A 22,647-nucleotide genomic window follows, 5' to 3' on the forward strand; every position below is an offset into this window, starting at 1 on the left:
CATTTTTTTGCATGTAGCTGTCCAATTTTTCCAACACCATTTATTAAAGAGGCTGTCTTTATTCCATTGTATGCTCTTGCCACCTTTGTCAAATATTAATTGAACATAACGTCTTGGGTCAACTTCCGGGTTCTCTGTTCTGTTCCATTGACCTATATGCCTGTTTTTATGCCAGTACCAGGCTGTTTTGATTACAGTGGCTTTGTAGTATAACCTGATATCCAGTATTGTGATCCCTCCAACTTTGTTCTTCTTTTTTAGGATTGCTGTGGCTATTTGGGGTCTTTTTTGGTTTCATATGAACTTTTGAAGTATTTGTTCTAGTTCTGTGAAATATGTTGTTGGTATTTCAGTTGGGATTGTATTGAATCTATAGATTGCTATGGGTAGTATGGACATTTTAGTGATGTTAATTCTTCTAATCCATGAATAAGGTATGTGCTTCCACTTTTTTATAACCTCATCTTTTTTTTCACTGTCCTGTAGTTTTCTGCAAATAGGTCTTTTACTTCTTTGATTAAGTTTTTTTGCCTCATTGGCAAATGTTTTTTTTTTTTAGTTTCTCTTTCTGTGAGTTCATGATTGGTGTGTTAAGAGTGCCATTGATTTCTTGATGTTAATTTTGTATCCTTCTAGTTTGCTATTTTTGTTTATTAAATCTAGTAGATGTTTGATGGAGTCTTTAGGGTTTTCTATGTACAATATCATGTCATTTGCAATTAATGGCATTTTCACTTCCTCCTTTTTAATTTGGATCTCTTTTATTTTTTTCTTCATGTCTAATTGCTGTGGCTAAAACTTCCAGTAACTATTTTAAATAAGAGTGGCAAAAATGGGCATTCCTGTCTTGTTCCTGTTGTTAAGAGAAATGCTTTTAGTTTTTTGCCATTGAGTATAATGTTGGCTGTAGGGTTTTCATATATGGCCTTTATTATGTTGAAATATCCCTGTATTCCCACCTTTCTGAGCTTTTTTATCAGAAATGTGTGTTGGATTTTGTGGAATGTTTTTTCAGCATCTATTGGTAAGATCCTATGGTTTTTAATTTTCATTTTGTTTATGTGGTGTATCACATTTATTGGTTTGTGAATATTGTGCCAGCCTTGAATCCTTGGGTGAATCCTACTTGGTCATGCTGAATAATTTTCTAATGTATTGCTGGATCCATTTAGCTAATATTTTGTTCAGGATTTTGGAATCTATGTTCATCAGGGATATTGGCCTGTAGTTTTCTTTCTTGTAGTGTCTTTTTCTGATTTTGGAATTAGAATTATGCTGGCCTTGTAAAATGAGTTTGGAAATCTTCCTTCTTGAATTTTTAAAAATAATTTGGGAGGAATGGGTGTTAGTTCTTCTTCAAATGTTGGGTAAACCTCCCCCATGAAGCTGTTTGGGCCTGGGCTTTTCTTTGCTAAGAGAGTTTTGATTACATCTTCAATTTCCTTTGTTGTTATTGGTCTGTTCAAGTTTTTTGTCTTTTTCTGGTTCAGTTTTGGGAGACTGTTTCTAGAAATTTTCCATTTCGCCTAGATTATCTGATTTGTTGGTGTATAATTGTTAATAGTATTTGTTAACAATCCTTTGTATTTCTGTGGTGTTAGTTGTTACTTCTCTTTCCTTTCTGATTTTGTTTACTTGGCTGGGTCCTCTTTGTTTTTGGTGAGTCTAGCTAAGGGTCCATCAATCTTGTTTATCTTTTCAAAGAACCCTCTTTATTTCACTGATCTTTTGAATTGTTTTTTTTTTTAGTCTCTGTGTCGTTTATTTCTTTCCTTCTACTTGCTTGGGATTTTTCTTTTTGTTCGCTTTCTAGTTCTTTAAGTTGTGAGGTAGATAGTCAATTAGAGATTTTTCTTGGTTCCTGAGGCAGGTCTGTAGTGCTATGCACTTCCCTCTCAGGACTGCTTTCGCTGCATCCCATAGATTTTGTGTTGTTGTGTGTTCGTTTTCATTGGTTTCCAGGGAGTTTATTTTTTTTAATCCTCACTTGAGGACATTTTTTCCATTTATCTTCAGATAGAGTGGGAGAGAGAGAGGGAGGAAGAGAGAGAGAGAAACATCAATGTGAGAGAGACGCATCGAGTGGGTGCCACCCACATGACCCCAACTGGGGCCAGGAACAAACTGCAACTGAGGTATGTGCTCTTAGCGGGACCTGAACCCAGGACTCTGGTCCGCGGGCAGACGCTCTAACCACTGAGAAAACCAGTCAGGGCTTTTTTTTTTTTTTAAATTTCTTTATTGATTTTTGAGAGAGCAAGTGAGAGAGAGAGAGGGAGATAGAAACATTAATGAGATAGAACATTGATTGGCCACCTCATGCATGCCCCCCACTGGGGATCGGGGCCACAACTGCGGCATGTGCCCTGACTGGGAATTGAACCATGAACCTTTTGGTACATGGGTCGACACTCAACCACTGAGCCACACCAGCCGGATGGAAATTTTTTATTTCTTCCTTGATCTCCTTGGTAACTCATTCTTTGTTTAATAACATGCTATTTAGCCTCCGTGTGTTTAAATGTTTTTGTGTGTTTTTGTTTTAATTGATTTCTAGTTTCATGCCATTGTGATACGAGAAGGTGCTTGATATGATTTTTTTAATATATAATTTTTTTAAATTGATTTTAGAGAGGAAGGGAGAGGGAGATAGAAACATTGATAATATAGAACATTGATTCCTCCCCACTGGGGATTGGGCCCACAACCTGGGCATGTGCCCTGACCAGGAATGGAACCGGCGACCTCTTGGTACATGGGTCAAAACTCAACCACTGAGCCACACCGGCCTGGCGCTTGATATGATTTCTGTCTTCTTGAACTTGTAGAGACTTAGTTTGTGTCCTAACAGGTGGTCTGTTTTGGAGAATGGCCCATGTGCACTTGAGAAGAATGTGAATGCCACAGTTTTGGGGTGTAATTCTTTGTAAATATTAAATCCATTTGATCTAGTGCATTTTGTAGAGTCTCTGTATTCTTGTTAATTTTTGTCTAGAGGATCTATCCAGTGATGTCAGTGCAGTGTTGAAGTCCCCTGCTGTGATTGTATATCTATCAAATTTCTCATTTGAATTCCTCCAGAAGTTTTTAAAATATACTTTGTGCTCCTATATTGGGTGCATATGTGTTTATCAAGGTTATTATATCTTCCTGTTGGATAGACCCTTTCAATATTATGTAGTGGCCGCCTTTGTCTCTAGTTATGGCCTTCATTTTGTCATCTATTTTATCAGATATGAGTATTGTTACCCCAGCTCTTTTTTCTTTCCGTTTCCTTGGAAGGTTTTTTTTTTTTCCCATCCCTTGACTTTCAACCTATGTGAGTCTGTTGTGAGGTGGGTCTCTTGTAAACAATATTTATACGAGTCATGCTGTCTTTTTTTTTTTTTTTTAATTTTTCTTTATTGATTTTAGAGTGAGAGGAAGGGAGAGGGAGAGAAAGATAGAAACATCGATGAGAGAGAACATCAATTGTCCGCCTCCTACATGCCCCCCATGGTGATCAGGCCCACAACCTGGGCATGTGCCCTGACCGGGAATCGGACCAGTGACCACTTGGTGCAGGGGTCGATGCTCAACCACTGAGTCACACCGGCCAGGTACAAATCATCATATCCAATCAGCTACTCTGTCTTTTGATTGGAGCATTTAATCTATTTACATTTAAGGCTATTAATGATATGTACTTATTTATTGCCATTTTTGTTTATTGTGGTTATATTTTTCTTCCTATTTCTTCTAATTACAGCAGCCCTTTTAACATTTCTTGCAATGCCGGTTTGGTGCTAATATATTCCCTTAGCCTTTTTTGTGTAGGAAGCTCTTTATTTCACCTGCTATTTTGAATGATAGCCTTGCTGATAGAGTAGTTTTGGATTCGATCCTTGTTTTTCATGATCTTGATTCCTTCATGCCATTCCCTTCTGGCCTATAGTATTTCTCCTGAGAAGTCAGCTGATAGCCTTATAGGGGTTTCATTGTAAGTGAACTGTTGCTTATCTCTTGCTGCCTTTAGGATTCTCTCTTTGTCTTTAATTTATTTATTTTATTTTAAATTTTTGTTAAGAGATGTTTCTCCTTTTTTACCCCATTGACACCCTCCTCCCCATCTCCCTGTCTTTAATTTTTGTCATCTTAATTATTATGTGTCTTGGTATGGGCCTGTTTGGGTTCGTCTTACTTGGGGCTCTCTGTGCTTCTTGTACGTGTATGCCTTTTTCCTTCACCAAGTTAAGGAAGATTTCTGTCACTGTTTCTTCAAATATATTCTCTAGCCCTTGCTCATTTTCTTTTTCTTCTGGAACTCCTATGATGCGGATGTTGTTATTTTTCATATTATTCCACAGTTCTGTTAGGCTGTCTTCCTGTTTTTTAATTGGTGTTTTTTTTTTTTGGTTCTCTATTGGGCATTTTTTTTCTACCCTGTCTTCTAACTCACTTATCCGATCCCCAGCCAGCTCTACTCTGCTGGTTATTTCTTCCAGTGTGTTCTTTATTTCTAGAATGCCCTTCTTCATTTCCAATTGGTTGGTTTTCAGTGCTTCTATATCTTTTTTTGTTGTGATACGTGCCCCTAGCAGTAACCAAACCTGGGACTCTCTGGTCCTCAGGCCATTGCTCAACCGCTGAGCCCAATTGGCCAGGGCCCACAACCTGGGCATGTGCCCTGACCGGGAATCGAACCAGGGACCTCTTGGTGCATGGGTCAATGCTCAACCACTGAGCTACAGTGACCAGGGTCAGTGCTTCTATATCTCTCTCTGATATCTTGCTCAATTCCCTTTTATTTACATTTGGCCCTCGTTTATTGTGGTTAATCCATTCCAGACTCTACTGCGATAAATGAATTTCTGTGAAGTAGGATTTTTTAAATTTATACACAGTCGTACCTCACCACTTTGTGTTTTGACTTTCATGGCTTCACTTTATTGGGGTTTTTTCAAATATGCGAAAGTTGAAGCATGAAGTGGCAAGGTACACTGTATTTCATCTTGTGTCGAATTATCTTGTTCTTTCATTTGGGATTTGTTTCTTTGTTTCCCCATTTTGGCTGTCTCAGTGAATTTTGGAGCCTGCCAAATTTTCACTGTGGGTGTTAGTGTTCCACTGGTTGTGGCTCCCTCTACTGGGTTTCTATGAGTGTGGGAAGACCCACATTAAACACCACTGTCAAGTTTTACTTTCCTGGGTTGACCCAGGCACTTCCTAATCTGCTGCCTCTTTGCAGGAGCTTGGAACGAGTGAGTTTGTGTGTGAACCCTTTAAGATCTGATGGTTTTTCTAATTTAGGTGATTAAAAAATTTTACTCAAATGTTTTGGTGCCAGATGAAGAACGCTTTTTATTTTGAATTATAAGTTAGTAGCCTTACAACAGAATCTAACGTATGCTTGTAAAGTTACAACAGTGGTTAGATAAGTGAGGCATCAACATCCACTTCATAGAGGCCCCAGGGAGCTTTTGAGGTTCTGCAAATGTTTTATATCTTGATATGGATGATGGCAATACAGGTTTATACATATATAAGAATGAATCAAGCTGGACACTTAAAATTTATGCATTTTAAGTTGTATCTCATTTTTTTTACACTTGATCTTAGCCAAATGACCAAGATGTGATGTATCTCAATTTTTTTTTTTTTTTTTAAAAGAAGTGATATGTTTTCAAATTCTACATAAAACCATTCTTTTTCTCTGACCAATTTTTTTTTCTCAATTTTAGGTTTGACTTTTTTTTTTTTTTTTAATCCTCACCCGAGGACATTTTTCCATTTTTTGTTCAGGTAGAGTGGGAGGGAGAGAGAGGAACACAGAGAGAGAGAAACATCGATGTGAAGGGACACATCGAGTGGCTGCCACCCACATGACCAACCAGGGCTGGGGACAAACTGCAACCGAGGTACGTGCCCTTAGCGGGAACCGAACCCGGGTCTCTCCAGACCACAGGCCGATGCTCTAACCGCTGAGCCAAACCGGCCAGGGCTAGGTTTGACATTTTTAACCCTTCAATTTTTTTTTAATTAAGTCTCAGAAAGAGTATTCATTTTTACAGGCAATAATATATGTTGGTAACATTAAAATATATGTGTCACCAAAATTCTAGTAGTGACCATTTCATAGTTATCAGTAAATTATACATGCCTGCCCGTACTTAGAATCAATTACTGTCATCTGTCATTAGGGACTGGCTCTTTTTTACCCAGTATCTAGTATACTTGGGGCACCTTTATTTTTCCCCTCCACCCTCTGTAATTTTTCATTAAATTCTTCTTCAAGTGTAGACCAGAAACTTTTTATACTACTAAGTAAACTGTTTTGTTCAACTATTTTTTCATTTTGTTTTTTAAACAAGACTGCTTTCACAGGGAAGCAGTGCATTGATTTATAGTCTGGTACATACTTCTTGTCTCATTGGAGGCTGTAAACAGTTTACTTTCAGTAAACCGGTTTATACCTTATGATTACACAGTTTAATTCTATCAGATATACCATATATTGACAGGAAGTGGTTGAGTGGCGGGGTTATAGTGCGCAAATGAGTGTAAAAGAACTTTTGTCATTATTTTTTACTTCCTTGCACCTGAATTCCTTTTCCATATTTCTGGAATTTCCTTATGCGTTTTGGTGGGTTGCAAAACCTGCTTATAACTACAGCTGGGTAGATTTAACCAGACAAGTGCCACCAGTATGGACAGCAACTCAAGAGCCAGTGAGACAAAAGTAGGACCTGGTAGATTCTGTTCTGTCAGGGGTAGCAGTAGCAGTAGCAGTAGCAGTGGTGTCTTCCCAGGACCAATTCTGCAGGAGTTTTGGATGTCTTTCCTGGCTCTGTAGCCTATAAGTCAGGTTCTTGTAAGATTGTTATCTCCTAGATACCTTTGCATAAATATATTTCCTACTTAAATTAGCCACAAGTAGAGGGTTTTTTTTTGCTTCTAACTAAGAATTCTGACTGGAAAAAAAATACTTAAAAAAATTATACTGTTAGTTTACTCAGTTGATTATAAGCAACGTTTTTCTCTTAAATAAATTTTGATGTTTAAAATGTTTTAGACTAGACTTATTTTGTGAAACATGTTGCAGACAATAAAAATTCTAAATGATTACTTTATTTTAATATTTGCATTTAAAATTTTTAGTGTGTTTTATGGACCATGTGCTGCTATGTACGCCTCAAGTTCTTGAAATGCAAATTTGGAGAGACTTTGCCATCTAAATGCTTGGCTGGATTAAGCGCCTAATTAGGATGGTTTTTCAACAGGCTGGAGTAAGCATGCAGTCGGTGAGTACTCAAAATTGATTTTTAAAAATGCAGACATTTAAATTTTAAGAATTTTTTTCTGAGAAAGTGAAATGAATCTAAATATGATCAACAATTCATTGTGTTTATGTACTGTTGTTGTTGTTGTTGTTTTTATCCTCACGTGAGGACATTTGTCCATATTTTATTCAGATAGAGTAGGAGGGAGGGAGAGAGAGATAAACATTGACCTGAAAGGGACACATCGAGCGGCTGCCACCCACATGACCCAACCAGGGCCGGGGACAAACTGCAACTGAGGTAAATGCCCTTAGCGGAAGCCGAACCCAGGTCTCTCCGGACCGCAGGCTGACGCTCTAACCACTGAGCAAAACCAGCCAGGGCTGTTTATGTACTATTTAATTTGCTTACTATTCAAATGATAGAAGATAATCTTTAGCATCTTAAGTGAGGCAGTAACGTTCTGGGTTACATTGAAAACTTACCAATATCCATTTGATTGTTAAAAACAATGCATTTGTGCCTGGCCGGTGTGGCTCAGTGGTAGAATGTCGACTTATGCACCAAAAAGTAGGTGGTTCAATTCCCAGTCAGGGCACATGCCCAGATTGTGGGCCAATCCCCAGTGGGGTGGTGTGATCAATCGATGTTTCTGTCTCTCCCTCTCCCTTCCTTTCTCACTCTAAAAATCAGTAATAAAAAAAATAAAAAGCAGTGCATTTGTTATTAGGGAGAAAAAGGGTTAAATATATATAGAAACCTCTGAATGAAATGTGTTTGACTAATGCATGACAACTCAGAGTTGTAGAATTATTATTGAATGCTATTATAATGTGGTTTATCACACAATTGTTTAAAAGGTAAGTCATGTCTCCTGTAAAACAACTATAAACATGAAGAAAAAATTAGTAAAATATGGTTATTTCATGCCAAAGATGGATTGTGATCTTCACTTTTAAAAATATATATATATTGTTGACATTATTGCAGTAGACTGCCATTTCTCCCTCTTCTCCAACCTCCACCAAGCATCCACCTCCCGTCTCTGGCCACCACCATACTGTTGTCTGTGTCCATGGGCAATGCATATGTTCTTTAGCTAATCTTTTTACCTTCTTTCATCTAGTCTCCCCCAACCCAAACCCCCAAATCTCAGACCTCTGTCAGTCTGTTCCATGTATCTATCCATACCTCTGGTTATATTTTGTCTGCCAGTTAAGTTTGATCATTAGATTCCACATTTAAGTGAGATCATGATATTTGTCTTTCTCTGTCTGGCTTATTTTGCTTAGTGTAATAATCTCCAGGTCTATTCATGATGTCACAAAAGGTAAGAGTTCCTTCCCTTTTATAGCCATGTAGTATTTCATTGTGTAAATGTACTGCAGCTTTTTTGTAACTCCTCTCTAGATGGGCACTTGGGCTGTTTCCAGATCTTAACTATTGTGAATAGATCTGCTATGAATAGGGGTGCATATATTCTTTCGAATTGATGTTATGGGATTCTTAGTATATATTCCCAGAAGTGGGATCTCTGGATCAAAAGGCAGTTCCATTTTTAATTTTTTGAGGAAGCTCCATAACGTTTTCCACAGTGGGTGCACCATTGTGCATTCCCACCAACAGTACATAGGGTACCCTTTTCTCCATGTCCTCACCAGCACTTGTTTGTTGATTTATTGATGGTAGCCATTCTGATAGGTGTGAGGTAATAGTTCACTGTGGTTTTAGTTTGCATCTCTCTGATGATTAGTGACACTGAGCATTATTTGTGCATATATCTATTGGCCATTGATATGTCCTCTTTGGAGAAGTGTCTATTCAAGTCCTTTGCCCATTTTTAATTGGATTGTCTTTCTGGTGTTGGGTTGTATAAGTTCTTTATATATTTTCGACATTAACCTCTTATCAGATGTATTATTGGCAAATATGTTTCTCCCATACTATAGGTTTCCTTTTCATTTTGTTGATGGTTTCTTTTGCCGTGCAGAAGTTTTTTAGTTTGATGTAGTCCCATTTGTTTTTGTTTTTGTTTTTTCTTTATTTTCCTTGCCCTAGAAGATACACTGGCCAAAATATTGCTATGAGAGATGTCTATGATTTTCCTGCCTATGTTTTCTTCTAGGATTTTTTTTGTTTGAAGATATTTCTATTGATTTTCTTTTGCCATTTTTATTCATTTATTTTTGTTACAAATGTTTCTCCTTTTCCTAGACACCCTCCTTCCAATTATTTTTATTGATTTTTTTTAGAGAGAAGGGAAGGAAGGAGTAGGGGAGAAATATTGATGTGAGTGCAAAACCAATTGGCTTATCTCCTTTCTCCTGTATGCCCCATAAAGGGATTCGAGCCCACAACCCAGGCATGTGCCCTGACCAGGAATTGAATCAGCAGCCTTTTGGTGCATGGGACACTGCACAACCAACGAGCCACACCAGTTCTTCTAGGATTTTTATGGTTTCGTGACTTACATTTAAGTCTTTTATCCTTTTTTTTTTAATCCTCACCGAGGACATTTTTCCATTTCTTGTTCAGATAGAGTGGGAGGGAGAGAGAGGAAGAGAGAGAGACAAATATTGACATGAAAGGGACACATCGAGTGGTTGCCACCCGCACGACCCATCCAGGGCTGGGGACAAACTGCAACTGAGGTACATGCCCTTAGCAGGAACTGAACCCCGGTCTCTGGACTGCAGGCTGACGCTCTATAAGCTGAGCCAAACCGGTCAGGGCGAGTCTTTTATCCATTTTGAGTTTTTTCTTCTTCTTTTAAATGTTTTTATTGCTTTTTTAGAGAGAGAGAGAAAGGGAGAGAGAGAGAGAGAAACATCAATTGGCTGCCTCCTGCACAGTTCCTACTGGAGCTCATGCCCACAACTCAGGTATATGCCCTGACCAGGAATCGAACTGGGACCTCTCAGTCCATGGGATGACGCTGAATCCACTGAGCCACACCAGCTGGGCGAGTTTATTTTTATGTATGGTGTAAGTTGGTGGTCTAGTTTCATTTTTTTGCATGTACCTGTCCAATATTTTCATCACCATTTATTGAAGAGTCTGACTCCATTGTATACTCTTGCCTCCTCTGTCAAATATTTATTGACCGTAGAGATGTGGGTTGATTTCTGTTCCATTTATCTATATGCCTGTTCTTAATGCCTGTTCTTAATGCCAGTACCAGCCCGTTTTGATTACAGTGGCCTTGTAGAATAGTTTGCTATCCAATATTCTGATACCCCCAACTTTGTTGTTCTTTTCAAGAATGCTGAGTCTATTTGGGGTCTTTTTTGGTTCCATATAAATTTTTGGAATATTTGTTCTAGATCTGTGAAATATGCTATTGGTATTGTAATAGGGATTGCGTTGAATCTATAGATTGCTTTGAGTAGTGTGGACATTTTAATGATGTTAATTCTTTCACTCCATGAACATCGTGTATACTTCCATTTATTTGTGCCTCAAGTTCGTTCCTTCCTTCCTTCCTTCCTTCCTTCCTTCCTTCCTTCCTTCCTTCCTTCCTTCCTTCCTTCGTTCACCCCAGGATACATTTGCGCCTGTGTGTGTGTGTGTGTGTGTGTGTGTGTGTGTGTGTGTGTTTCCATTGATTCTAGAGAGAAAGGAAGAGAAAACAACATTGATGTGAGATTAGTTGCCTCCCGTGTGTGCTCCAACTGGTGATTAAACCTGCCATTTGGGTATATACCCTGACTGGGAATCAAACCTGCAATTCTTGGGTGCATGGGAAGACGCTCTGACCAACTGAGCCACACCAGCCAGGGCCTACATTTCTTTCTTCAGTGTCCTAGTTTTCCTAGTCCAGGTCTGATCTTGACATTTTTAAGAGTGTTTTTTTGTATACATTTTTTTTTCAGATCCAGTGTAGAGTTATTAAAGCAATAGTTATGCCAGCCACATTTTGTGGAATATTTATTTTTTATTTTCATTTTCAAAGTTATGTTATCAGTGACATGGAATTAAGTTTTGTTTATTAAAGATATAGGCAAATAACATAATTTGAATATGGATATATTTTTTAATGCACTACTTTTACTTTTTTGTTTTTGTTTTGTGTGTTGTCTTCTTAAGAGAAAGTTGAACTTTGAACTCCCCCTAATTCATTCCATCCCCCACACCTGTTTTCTTTGGCATTAAAAAGCAAAGAACCAAATAAACTCTCCTTTTTAAAAAAAAAAAAAAAAAAAATTATTTATTTTTATCCTCACCCAAGGACATTTTTGCATTTATCTTCAGATAGAACTGGAGCGAGAAAGGGAGGAAGAGAGAGAGAGAGAAACATCGATGTGAGACACATCAACTGGTTACACAACCCCAACTGGGGCCAGGGACAAACTGCAACCGAGGTACATGCCCTTAGTGGGAACCGAATCTGGGTCTCTCTGGTCCATGGGCTGATGCTTTAACGGCTGAGCCAAATGGCCAGGGCTCACCTTTTTTTTTTTTTTTAAATAACTGCATATTTTTGAGATTATTAGCTTGAGGATTAGTTGTAGGAGAATGATTTGTAAAGTTAATAGTATTTTCATCTTTTTCAGTTACATTTTTCTATGTTTTGGACTTCACTTAATGTAGCTATACCACCTTTCTTATTTGCTACTTATTATTATTTGTCTACATAGGGTAGATTACCATTTTAGTACTGACAGCAAAAGAATTTCTTTTGATTTTAGAAAGATGTGAATCCTTATTACTTATGATTCCTCAAAAGTGAAGATCTACCATTTATAATTCCTAATTATTTGCAACTTTAGTCAGAAGTATAGTTTAGTGGAAAAATTGGGTCAGGTATTTATCTTTGCCACTTATTTTCTTTATTGACAAATTACAAGAAGAACTGCAGAGTTAGCATGCGGATTAAATGAAAGTATATATAACATCTAGCACAGTGGCTTCTTTATAGTGTAAGTACATTAAAAAAATTGTTAGTTTCCTATGGTTTTGCTATGTCATCCCCTCATCTCAAGTCAGGTGAACGTGACTAGTGCTGATTGAGGCCAAAGTACAGGATTTTGTTTCAGGAACAGATAACACACGTTAGCTTGTTCATTTATTTAGCTTTGTTCATTTTGAGCTGTAAAACGGATGCCTTTTTATCAAATAGACCAGGTAAGAGAGCATTAACTTACTCTCAGTATTGTAATCACAACTGAGGGCTTTTTCCACTAATAGCACATGAACAAGTTCATTGTTTTCTGTAACATATAATCATCGACTTTAATTAGTTAACTGAAAATCTATGTAAAACAAATTTTCTTCTAACATAAAGCAATTTGCTCCTTTGGAGTAATTTTCTCTTAGTTTCCAAGGTCTCTTAGTCTGATTCCAAACAGTAAAAAGGTATAGTTTACCAAGATTTTACCTTTGGGCATCTGACAAAAAAAAAACACAGAAAACTTTTTAGCTTCACCTTTTAGTGATACTTACTCGGTGGTTTGATAAATAAATGAACTTGAACTATATTTGAAAGTCTTCCAAGAGAAGAAATTACCTTCATTCTTGACTTATTTTATCTGCTTTAAGCAAAGTGTAAGGTTTGATAATCAGGGTTTTGTTTTTGCCATTAGGACAGCTGGTGATGATTAGTTCTTGTATTTTACTCTACACATTAGCATCACCATAATAGTTATTACTAATTGGCTTACTATGCCCACTTATATATTATACACATTATGTATGTTCACTAGAACAATACTTTTTTTTTTTTTTTTTTTTACACAGATGAGGAACCAGAGGTTCAGAGTGTTTAACTTACTTGACCAAAATTAACTGACTAATAATAAGTGGCAGAGCTCTAATATGAACCCAATTCTGATTCCAAAATCCTTCCTTGTTTTGCTACCTTTTATAATAGAAGGGAAGAAGACTTATTTAAAAAAATTTTTTCTTAATATATTTAAGAGAGAGAAGGGAGGGGGAGAGAAAGATAGAAACATCGATGAAAGAGAACATAGATTCGCCGCCTCCTGCATGCCCTACACTGAGGATTTGGCCCACAACCTGGGCATGTGCCCTGGCTGGGTATCGAACTGGCGATCTCTTGGTGTATGAGTTGACGCTCAGCAGTAGAGCGCCAGCCCACGGACCATAGAGTTGCAGGTTCAATTCTGCTCAAGGGCATGTACCTCGGTTGCAGTTCATCCCTGGCCCTAGTCGTGGTCATGCTGGAGGCAGCCACTTGATGTGTCCCTCTCACATCGATGTTTCTCTCTCTCTCCCTTTTTCTCCCTCTCTCCCTCCCACTCTATCTGAAGATAAATAGAAAAATATCTTCGGGTAAGGATTAAAAAAAAAGGCATATATAAATATCTTAAATCATTTCATACTTATAGACTCATGAAGTAGATATTATCCCCATCTTATAGATGATGAAGTGGAAGCATAGAAGGATCAGTAATTTGGCCAGGCTTTTTTTGGTTAAAAAATTTTTTTCTTTATATTGATTTTAGAGAAAGAGAAAGGGAGAGGGAGAGAGATAAAAATATTGATGAGAGAGAACATCGATTGGCCGCCTCCTGCAAGTGCCCCACTGGGAATTTGGCCCACAAACTGGGCATGTGCTCTGACTGGGAATTGAACCGGTTGATGCTCAACCACTGAGCCCCACCGGCTGGGCATTTGGCCAGGTTTATACAGGCAATAAGTGATAGAACCAGTTTTTTTATTGACTTTATTGGGGTGTCATTGGACGATAAAATTATATAGGTTTCTTTTTCTTTGGATTTAATTTTTTCCCCATTTATTTATTAAAAAACATTTTTTTAATACTTACCTGAGGTAATTTTTCTGTTTATCGCCAGATAGAGTGGGAAGAAGGGGGAGAAAGAGAAACATCGATGTGAGAAAGACACGTTGACTGGTTGCCTCCCGCACGACCTGACCAGGGCCAGGGACGAACCGCAACTAATGTGTGTGCCCTTGACCGGATTCGAACCTGGAACTCATTGGTCCTCAGGCCGATGTTCTAACTGCTGAGCCAAACCTGCCGGGGCTATTTTTTTTTTTTTTTTAAGGAGAGAGTGGAAGGAAGGGAGGGAGAGGGAGAGACAGAGAGAGAGACATCGATGTTGAGAGAGATACATTGACTGGTTGCCTCCTGCACAGCCCTGGTCAGGACCAGGGAAACCTGCAACCCAAGGCATATGCCCTTGACTGGAATTGAACCCGCGACCCTTGGGTCCAAGGGCAGATATTCTAACCAATGAGAAAAATAGGCCAGGGCTCTTTTTTTTTTTCATTGTATCTACTTTTAAAGCCAGGCCTGTGTGCTGCCCTGGCCTCTGTGTTGTCTCTTCACTGCCTTCCATTAGCCTTAACATTTAGATTTTACAAACATATATTCACATCTGTTCAGACTTTCTCCTCAGTCTATTATTATATCTATATCCTTAAACAAAAATATTTTTAAAATAGAGAACTCTAGAACAATATGAAGCTAACGTGATTCTGATTAATCTCAGTATTTTATGTTGAAAAGAGTTATAGGAAATATCTAATTTGTATTATTACTTTATTTCAGTAATAGTTAAAAATTGTACCCTAGTTTCTTGTTGTTGTTTCCTGGAAGAAGAATGTGAATGTAGCTAAGAGTTCAGAGTAAGAAAGAAAACTGAAGAAAGTTTATGTTAAGAATTTTGAAATTGTTAAAAGAGTTTCATCTTTCTATTTCTACTCCACTCTCCTCAGCACACACTTTTAATTTTCTCTTGCCTTCCTTGGAATTAACTTTTACTTCCTTGGGTTCTAAACTCCCTGAAAATTTGATAACGGTTTTGATGTTCTTCCCAGTAAAATGTTGTATATATAGACTATTTTGCATGTAATTTCAGAGATATGTTAACCCCAGAATAAGAATCCTTGTGTTAATATTATATATAAATAGTACATATTGAGAAAAATTCCTTTGTTTAGGATTAAATTTGTTGTTGTTGTTGTTTTTTAAAATTTATTTTTAGAGAGAGGAAGGGAGAGGGAGAGAGATAGAAATATCAATGAGAGAAACATGGATCGCTTGGTTGCCTCTTGCACACCCCCTCTTGAGGATCAAGCCCACAACTCAGGCATGTGCCCTGACTGGGAATCAAACCATTGACCTCTTGGTTCATGGTATTGATGCTCAGCCACTGAGCCCTACCAGTTAGGCATGTTTAGGATTAAATTTATACTTTTTCCTGTTAAATGGTGCGTCTCAAATAATAGAGGAGATTAAACCAGTCTATAACAAATGAATTACCACATAATGCTTGAGCGCAGTCATCATAATGAGACAGATGACAGCTTCAGATTCCTGCTTCACACTTCAACACTTCTACAGTAGCATTTAACAATGTTAAAAAAATAAAACTACACTCCTGTCGTCATCCTTCTCCTTGCTCTCATCACTTTCAAACACTTGCTAATTGTTAAGGACTGTCATTACTACACAGACATGGAAACACACACAGATTCATTATTAGATTATTTATCAGTTCTTACAAATAACTTATTATTTAATTGCTTCTTAATGGAATTGAATTCTTATTAATGACATCAAATTGTTTAGTAATGATAGTTTTCTCTCTGTCCTGTCTCTTGCATCTGAAAAACTAGTAATGACAGTTGATCATTAGAAGGAATTTTTCCTTCTCTAGACAAGTATACTGACAACATAGAGTTCAGCCACCATTAGAGTTGGAGGTACACTTGGGCTATACAGCCTACCAGGATACAGATGGTGACTTCTCAATGCCATCTGTTCATTATTTCTTTACAGTCATTTATAATTTCTCCCCCTACATGAGGTCTGAAAGGAAAATAATAAAGATCTAATTTTAGAGATCTTGGAAGTTAGGTGCTCACTTTTTTCTATAATTCAGTAAAGGTTTTATGGCTCTTCTCTTTTCTAAATATTCTAGTCATTAGCTTACATAGACACTTTATATTTCTCAGTGCTAACTACTATACAATTCACAAGTAATAGAAGGACAACATTATATTAATCTATGTATATTTGAAAAAAATCACATAAAGCAATCTATTTTATTTCCTTTAACTTTGTATACACCTAAGTAGTCTACTTATTCCTTATAAGCAAAAACTCAATCTCTGTTCGCCTTCTCTTGTAGAAGGCACCTGGTATTGTTTCCTTCTGTTAAAAAGCAGATGGGAAGGTAATAGTAGTTAAAACAGCCCTGAAGCATGCATAACAAGGAATGCTAAAAGCTGGCAGAAACTTTAGCTCCTAACCTTGGCAAATCCTTTCTAAATTTTTCTTTGTGACGTTTTCGTCCTCTTCATCTCCAGTTAAGATCTTTGCTTACTAGAAGGTCGGGAGATTTACTTTAGACTATGTAGTTGTCACACAGTGATGCATAAATAGTATTCCGCTACTTCTTCTTCTTTTTTTTTTTTAAATATTTTTTTCTTTATTGGGTTTTAGAGAGAGAGGGAGAGATAGAAACATCGATGAGAGAGAACATTGACCGGCCGCCTCCTGCATGCCTCCCACTGGGGATCGGCAGCCTCCTGCATGCCCCCCACTGGGGATCGGGCCCACAACCTGGGCATGTGCCCTGACTGGGAATTGAACCAGCGACCTCTTGGTGCATGGGTCGATGCTCAACCACTGAGCCACACCGGCCGGGCCGCTACTTCTATATCATAGAATTTGATTTGTGACTAAAAGGAAGACTCGAGAAGAGACATGACTGAAATATAGATACTATTGCCCTATGGATTTATTTTTAAAAGATCAAGACCTATTAACAAGTATAAGGTAAAGAGTTTGTTTAAATACTGTTTTAGAATTACTTGCCCAAGTTTTTGTTTTTTTCTTGACCTCTTATGTTAATTTTGTAAATAGTAATGCTTCCCATTGTCCTTGTGTGTTATTGATACTATTTGTGTGATAATCCTTTATAAAAACATTGGTAGGCATAATTTGAGTTCCTGAACTACAGGTAATTTCTTTCTAAGTGTCAGAGTAACTTTGCATTATGTTTTTTAATATTCATATTTCAACATTGATGATGTCTTATCTTTATACTGACCAATTTTCTGATCTGTACCCTCTTTTATTTATTTTTTTATCCTCACCTGAGGACATTTTTCCTTTTTTTTTTGTTCAGATAGAGTGGGAGGGAGAGGGGGGGGGGAGAGAGAGAGAGAGAGAGAAACATCGATGTGAAAGGGACACATCAAGTGGCTGCCACCCGCATGACCAACCAGGGCCGGGGACAAACTGCAACTGAGGTACATGCCCTTAGCGGGAACCGAACCCTCAGGTCTCTCAGGACCACAGGTCGATGCTCTAACCGCTGAGCCAAACAGGCCAGAGCTGATCTGTACCATCTTTTAAATTTATGTTTCCAAAGCACATGTTATAGTTTTTGTTGGTTATAGTAACCAATCGTAGGTTTTAGGAACTCTTCCAGGTAACAGTCAGTGAAACTTTGAACATCATGAAGAGAATTACATAATAGCTGAGGCAGATGCCAGAAATATTATATATATATTCCCCCATGGTCCTGACGTGTTGTTATCCCTAAATTGGATTTGTTTGCTAAAATCTAAAAAGTCAGATTACTTCTGTGCTTATTTTATGAGTTGCGCATACTTTTAAAATGGTCTAAAGTCTACTTTGGGTTATATGTTGGAGGCACCATTGTTTATAGTAACATTTATTGCTTAGCCATACTGTTTCTGCAATTTCATTCTTTAAATTAGAACATCCATGGAGCGACTTTAAAAAGAGTCCCTGTCCATTGCTCAGAATATATTTCAGCTGATTTGGTTATTTAGTTTTAGGATATAATTGAATACTAAAAGTTTAATGAATGAAGTATAATAGTCTTTATCAATTTCATTCTTTTCTTTTAAAATAGCTTTTAATAGCATACTGCCTTTTTTTACCTCTTCTGTCTAGGCTTTCAAGGGTAGCACTCGAAACGGATAGTTTTTCTCTTTAAGGAAAGATCATATGCTTGGGGAGAAGTTCAGAGGTACAACTTTTTTCTTTTAATACTTTTTATTTATTGATTTTTAGAGAGAGGAAGGGAGAGAGAGAGAGAGATAGAAACATCGATGAGAGAGAACGTTGATTGGCCACCTCCTGCATGCCTCCACTGGGGATTGGGCCCACAACCTGGGCATGTGCCCTGACTGGGAATTGAACCGGCAACCTCTTGGTGCCTGGGTCGACACTCAACCAGTGGGCCACACTGGCTGGGCCAGAGGTACAATTTTTTTTAAAAATATATGTTTTTATTGATTTTTCTTTTTGAGAGAGAAGGGAGAGAAAGAAACATCCATGTGAGAGAGAAACATCCATCAGCTGCCTCCTGCACAACCCCTACTGGGGACCAAGCCCGCAACTCAGGCATGTGCCTTGACGGGGAATTGAACTGGGACTTCTCAGTTCACATGAGGACGCTCAGTCCACTGAGCCTCATCAGCCGGGCTCAAGGTATAATTTGTAATGATTTAACATTCTCTATATATATGGTTTTTGGTGTTGTTTTTACATATATGTTTTTTTATTTGCATTTTGCTTTGGGGTTTTAGCTTTAAGTGTAGTATAATGTCCTCTGTGTATTATGATTTCATCTGGGAAATTTTGTTCATTAGGGCCACCACTAGCCCATTTAGTACCTTTTTGTAAATTAGGGAAAGCGGGCTCTCTCCTGGGAACAAGACCTCATAAGAAAATGTACTACAACTGGATTTTGACCCCTGCTCACCCTTGGCTTGGCGTTCTTGTATAGCAAACAAAATGCATTACCGTGCATGGTACAAATTCAGATCCTGAACTTTGTACTGATATGAATTTGCTTTGAAAAGTCCATTATAGCAAAAGTAGCTCAAAGTTTTCAAAGACTTATGTGTATGTAAAATTCTAAAACCAAAACTATAGCAGAAGTAAAATAGTATTTCCTTTGCAGAACAGTATAAAAACTTAATGAAAATAATTAACGCTTTTACTTCAAATGTAGTATTTTACAATTAGTGGTTACTTTTCTGTATTTTTATATAATGCCTGCATTAATAATAATCAACCATATATAGATAATTTTCTTTTTTCTCTTTTTAATTATTCCCTTTTTTTATCTTTATTCTTTAATTTTTTTAAATTGAGAAGCATTAGCTCATTTACCATAACATTTAGACATTATGATTCTGTAATTAATGTGTCAGCATATTATGCAAGTAATTGTCCAGTGCTTTGTATTAACAGTATTATAAGTCATATAATTAAACTTTTGTTTTTTTCCTACTTCCTCAGGTACTTTGGTCTGGGAAGCCATATGGTTCATCTCGAAGTATTGTAAGGAAAATTGGTAGTAATTTATCTCTGATCCAGTGTCCAAGAGTTCAGTTTCAGGTACTGTGTATTTCCAAATTTTGTATTAATGTGTTCATTAGAAATGTAAATAGGCAAAACAGCTTTAATAGTATTTGTTGACCCTTTCCCCCTATTAATGCTACTGTCAATAAAACAAAAGAGGATAAAAACCAAAGTAAAGTCTTTCTAATCTTAGTTTCTCTGCGAAGTGATTATTCAAAATCTTGAAGACATTTATCCTTCTTAAGAATACATATGTGAGGATTTAGAAGCACATACTAAGCCAAGCAGTTGTTAATTTCCCAGGTGACCTCAAACATAGGCCTTATATTGCTCTAGGAGCTTCAGGTACCTACATTATTTTCTTTAGTTATTACACTTTCCTCTTTGGACAGCTACTCTGTTCCTCTAGTTTATTTTTAGATGTTTCTGTGCCTGCTATGTAAGTTGCTTTCTCCATCCTTCCTTTAAAGTTTAGCGTTATTTGTGGGAACTATTGCCTTGGCAACAACAGTGTAAAGACAGGTAGTTGTGGTTCTCTGAATGTGGTGATAGTCAAACCCTGAATTAGGAATAATTTAGAATGTTTATTTAGGTTTTAGCATTCTAGCACCAAATCAGGGACAACTAACCCTACTCTTTGCTTGGAGATAAATTGCGATTTTCTTGATTTGGGCTTTTGTTCTTTATTGCTGTTGTAGTGTTAGACATGCATCACATAGCTTTGTTTTTCATTAATTCTGTACAACAGTTATACACAAAACCTTTTAGTTCAACATTTAAGAATATAAAGTTCAACATATATTTATACCAATTTAAATAATAGATTAGCATGTAAAATGCATAAGATATATTTAACTCTTAATTTAAAAGTTCAAAAGTACCCCTATGAGCTTATTTGATATTATGTCATACTCATAAACCACTCTTCCTGGTAGATAGAGGTAAAAAATAAAAAAATATGTTCCTAAGTAAGTGGTAGCAATTAGTGTTTGATCAGTTTGACTAGTAAGTTGCTCATTATTATACTATAGTCCCACTTACAAATTGACTGGGAAAACTTTTGTGCATCAGTCTAGAAACTGACAGCTTAGAACTTTCTAAAAAGTAATTTTTCAAATTAAAGAAATCTGTGGTAGTGAGTCTCTCCAGCACAATCTCTAAGAATTCAGTTCATTTAACTTCCTTCAAGTATCTATTGTGTTTACTAAGACTTGTTAACTTTTTTTTCTGATTTGCTCAGTTCCATTAAAATTTTCTTTTTGCATATTTATCTACTTAAACTAGTTGCAGAAGAACTTGCTTCAACATTTGTGTTCATGTAACAGGACATGGAGATAATCTAGCATTTTCTGGTAGCAACCCAAATCTGCCTTGACAGTTAGCTGAAGTACTAGAGCCAGGTACCTTTCCTTAGAAGGAAATAACACTTTCTCATTGTTATTAGTTACTTAAAAGGGTATGAATAGAATAAAAGACTATTAGATTTATTGGAAAATAAATCTAATTTTATTTAGATTTATTGGAAAAGAGATAGATAACATAAGGAGAGGAATAAAGTAAGATAAAAATATTGGTCGCTTGCTTGAGAATGTACTGGAAGACAGAAGACATACTTGTTTATAGTGAGACTTTTATTTCCAGGCAGTTTTGTAGCATACTGAGTCATTTCAAATTCAATATCAGTATTAAAGTGGGTATTTTATCTGTTACTTACATATTATAAATCTGCTATTTTTATTCTGTATCTTCTATTTTAATACATCAGAAATATTAAAAATGTAGAGTCTTCAAATCATAAAGGATGCAGTTTAGAGTAATAAAATTGAAAATGCATTTTTGCTATTTTTATGTCTCATTTGGGGAATTTGATTGATATGGAATGTATTTGAACTGTCTAGAAGTATAACATGAGTAAATACTACTATAGAAAGTGTAGAACTGGGGAATCACAGTTGGACCCTGGGATACTGTTTCTTAATTCCTAGGTTATTGTGAGAGAGAGACAAATTTTCCTCCCTCTTATCTCTCTGGTCACTTTCCTCCTCCCTTTCCTCTTCACTACCCCTGCCCCCATTCTAGGTGTGTCATGAATAGAAAGCATTAATACTCAGAAAGTAGTGGCTGAGTCTCTGCTAGAATATTTGAGTATTATATCCTTCAGATTGGTGTTCTTTGCACAGATACATCTCTTGGGCTACTGCTGTCACTGTATGTCATGTTAAAATTCAGAAATTTTGTTTTCTGTTTTTCTTACTATGGTAGGAATTGATAAAAAAGAAAAAGGAATAATGAAGTCTGTAAGAAAAAAGCTAGAGATTATTTACTGTGTTCATTTTAAGAATACATGTTTTGTATTTGGCTATGAACAAATGGTGGTAAAATAGACTGAGTCTGTTTACTATTACATCCTTTTGGGCAAGAAACTGAGAGCATCCTTGTACCAGTGTGTTTATTTTATGAAGTTACATGTGAACTAAGTTAACTCTTAATATTTCATTCTAAGTATTTCAACTCTTGTTCATGCTTTGTATATTTCTTTTAATCATTTTATTAAATGAATCGATTGCCTTAGTGTAGTTTTACATTATTAGAATATATTATCTGAGTTATTTCAGTAAAAATTTTGAAATAGAATTGGATATTAGATTATTTAAATTGTATGAAATGTTCAGTTGAACTACTTAAAATAGTAAAAATACAATACTACTACTGAATCTTTACTCTGATTGAAATGCTTTTCCATACTTTCTGAAAGGAATTTGGACGCTTAGAAATCAGTAAGCACTAATTTTAATTTAAAGTTTTATAATGCCCTTGATTAAAAAAATTCTATTCCTTTCACCATTTTTAAAATTTTTTTCCTACTAACAATAGCCATGGTAGGACAGGACCTTGCTGGAACCTTCAGTAAGTTGGCCTTTTCTTTTTCAAATTTCCCATCAGTCATTCATGCATGTCAGTAGTGGCGTCTAAATCGTACTTCAAGAATTTCATATTGTCATTCCCCTTGCCTGCATTGACTGCACCTTAACCGGTTCTTTATTAACTGAG

The 22,647-nt window shown here is 36.7% G+C and overlaps 1 protein-coding gene across 1 annotated transcript in view; it reads left to right on the plus strand.

The window, feature by feature from the left end:
• MTFR1 (mitochondrial fission regulator 1) overlaps positions 1-22,647 on the plus strand; it is an 80,670-nt gene that overhangs the window by 20,856 nt on the left and 37,167 nt on the right. Inside the window, exons 2-3 of the mRNA XM_036263986.1 lie at positions 7,138-7,280; positions 19,534-19,632. Of these exons, the coding sequence (XP_036119879.1) occupies positions 7,215-7,280; positions 19,534-19,632 (165 nt within the window). The 5' untranslated portion in view covers positions 7,138-7,214. The remainder of the gene's footprint in view (positions 1-7,137; positions 7,281-19,533; positions 19,633-22,647) is intronic.

The sequence above is a fragment of the Molossus molossus genome, unplaced genomic scaffold, assembly GCF_014108415.1.
Source record: "Molossus molossus isolate mMolMol1 unplaced genomic scaffold, mMolMol1.p scaffold_m16_p_16, whole genome shotgun sequence".
Classification (NCBI taxonomy): domain Eukaryota; kingdom Metazoa; phylum Chordata; class Mammalia; order Chiroptera; family Molossidae; genus Molossus; species Molossus molossus.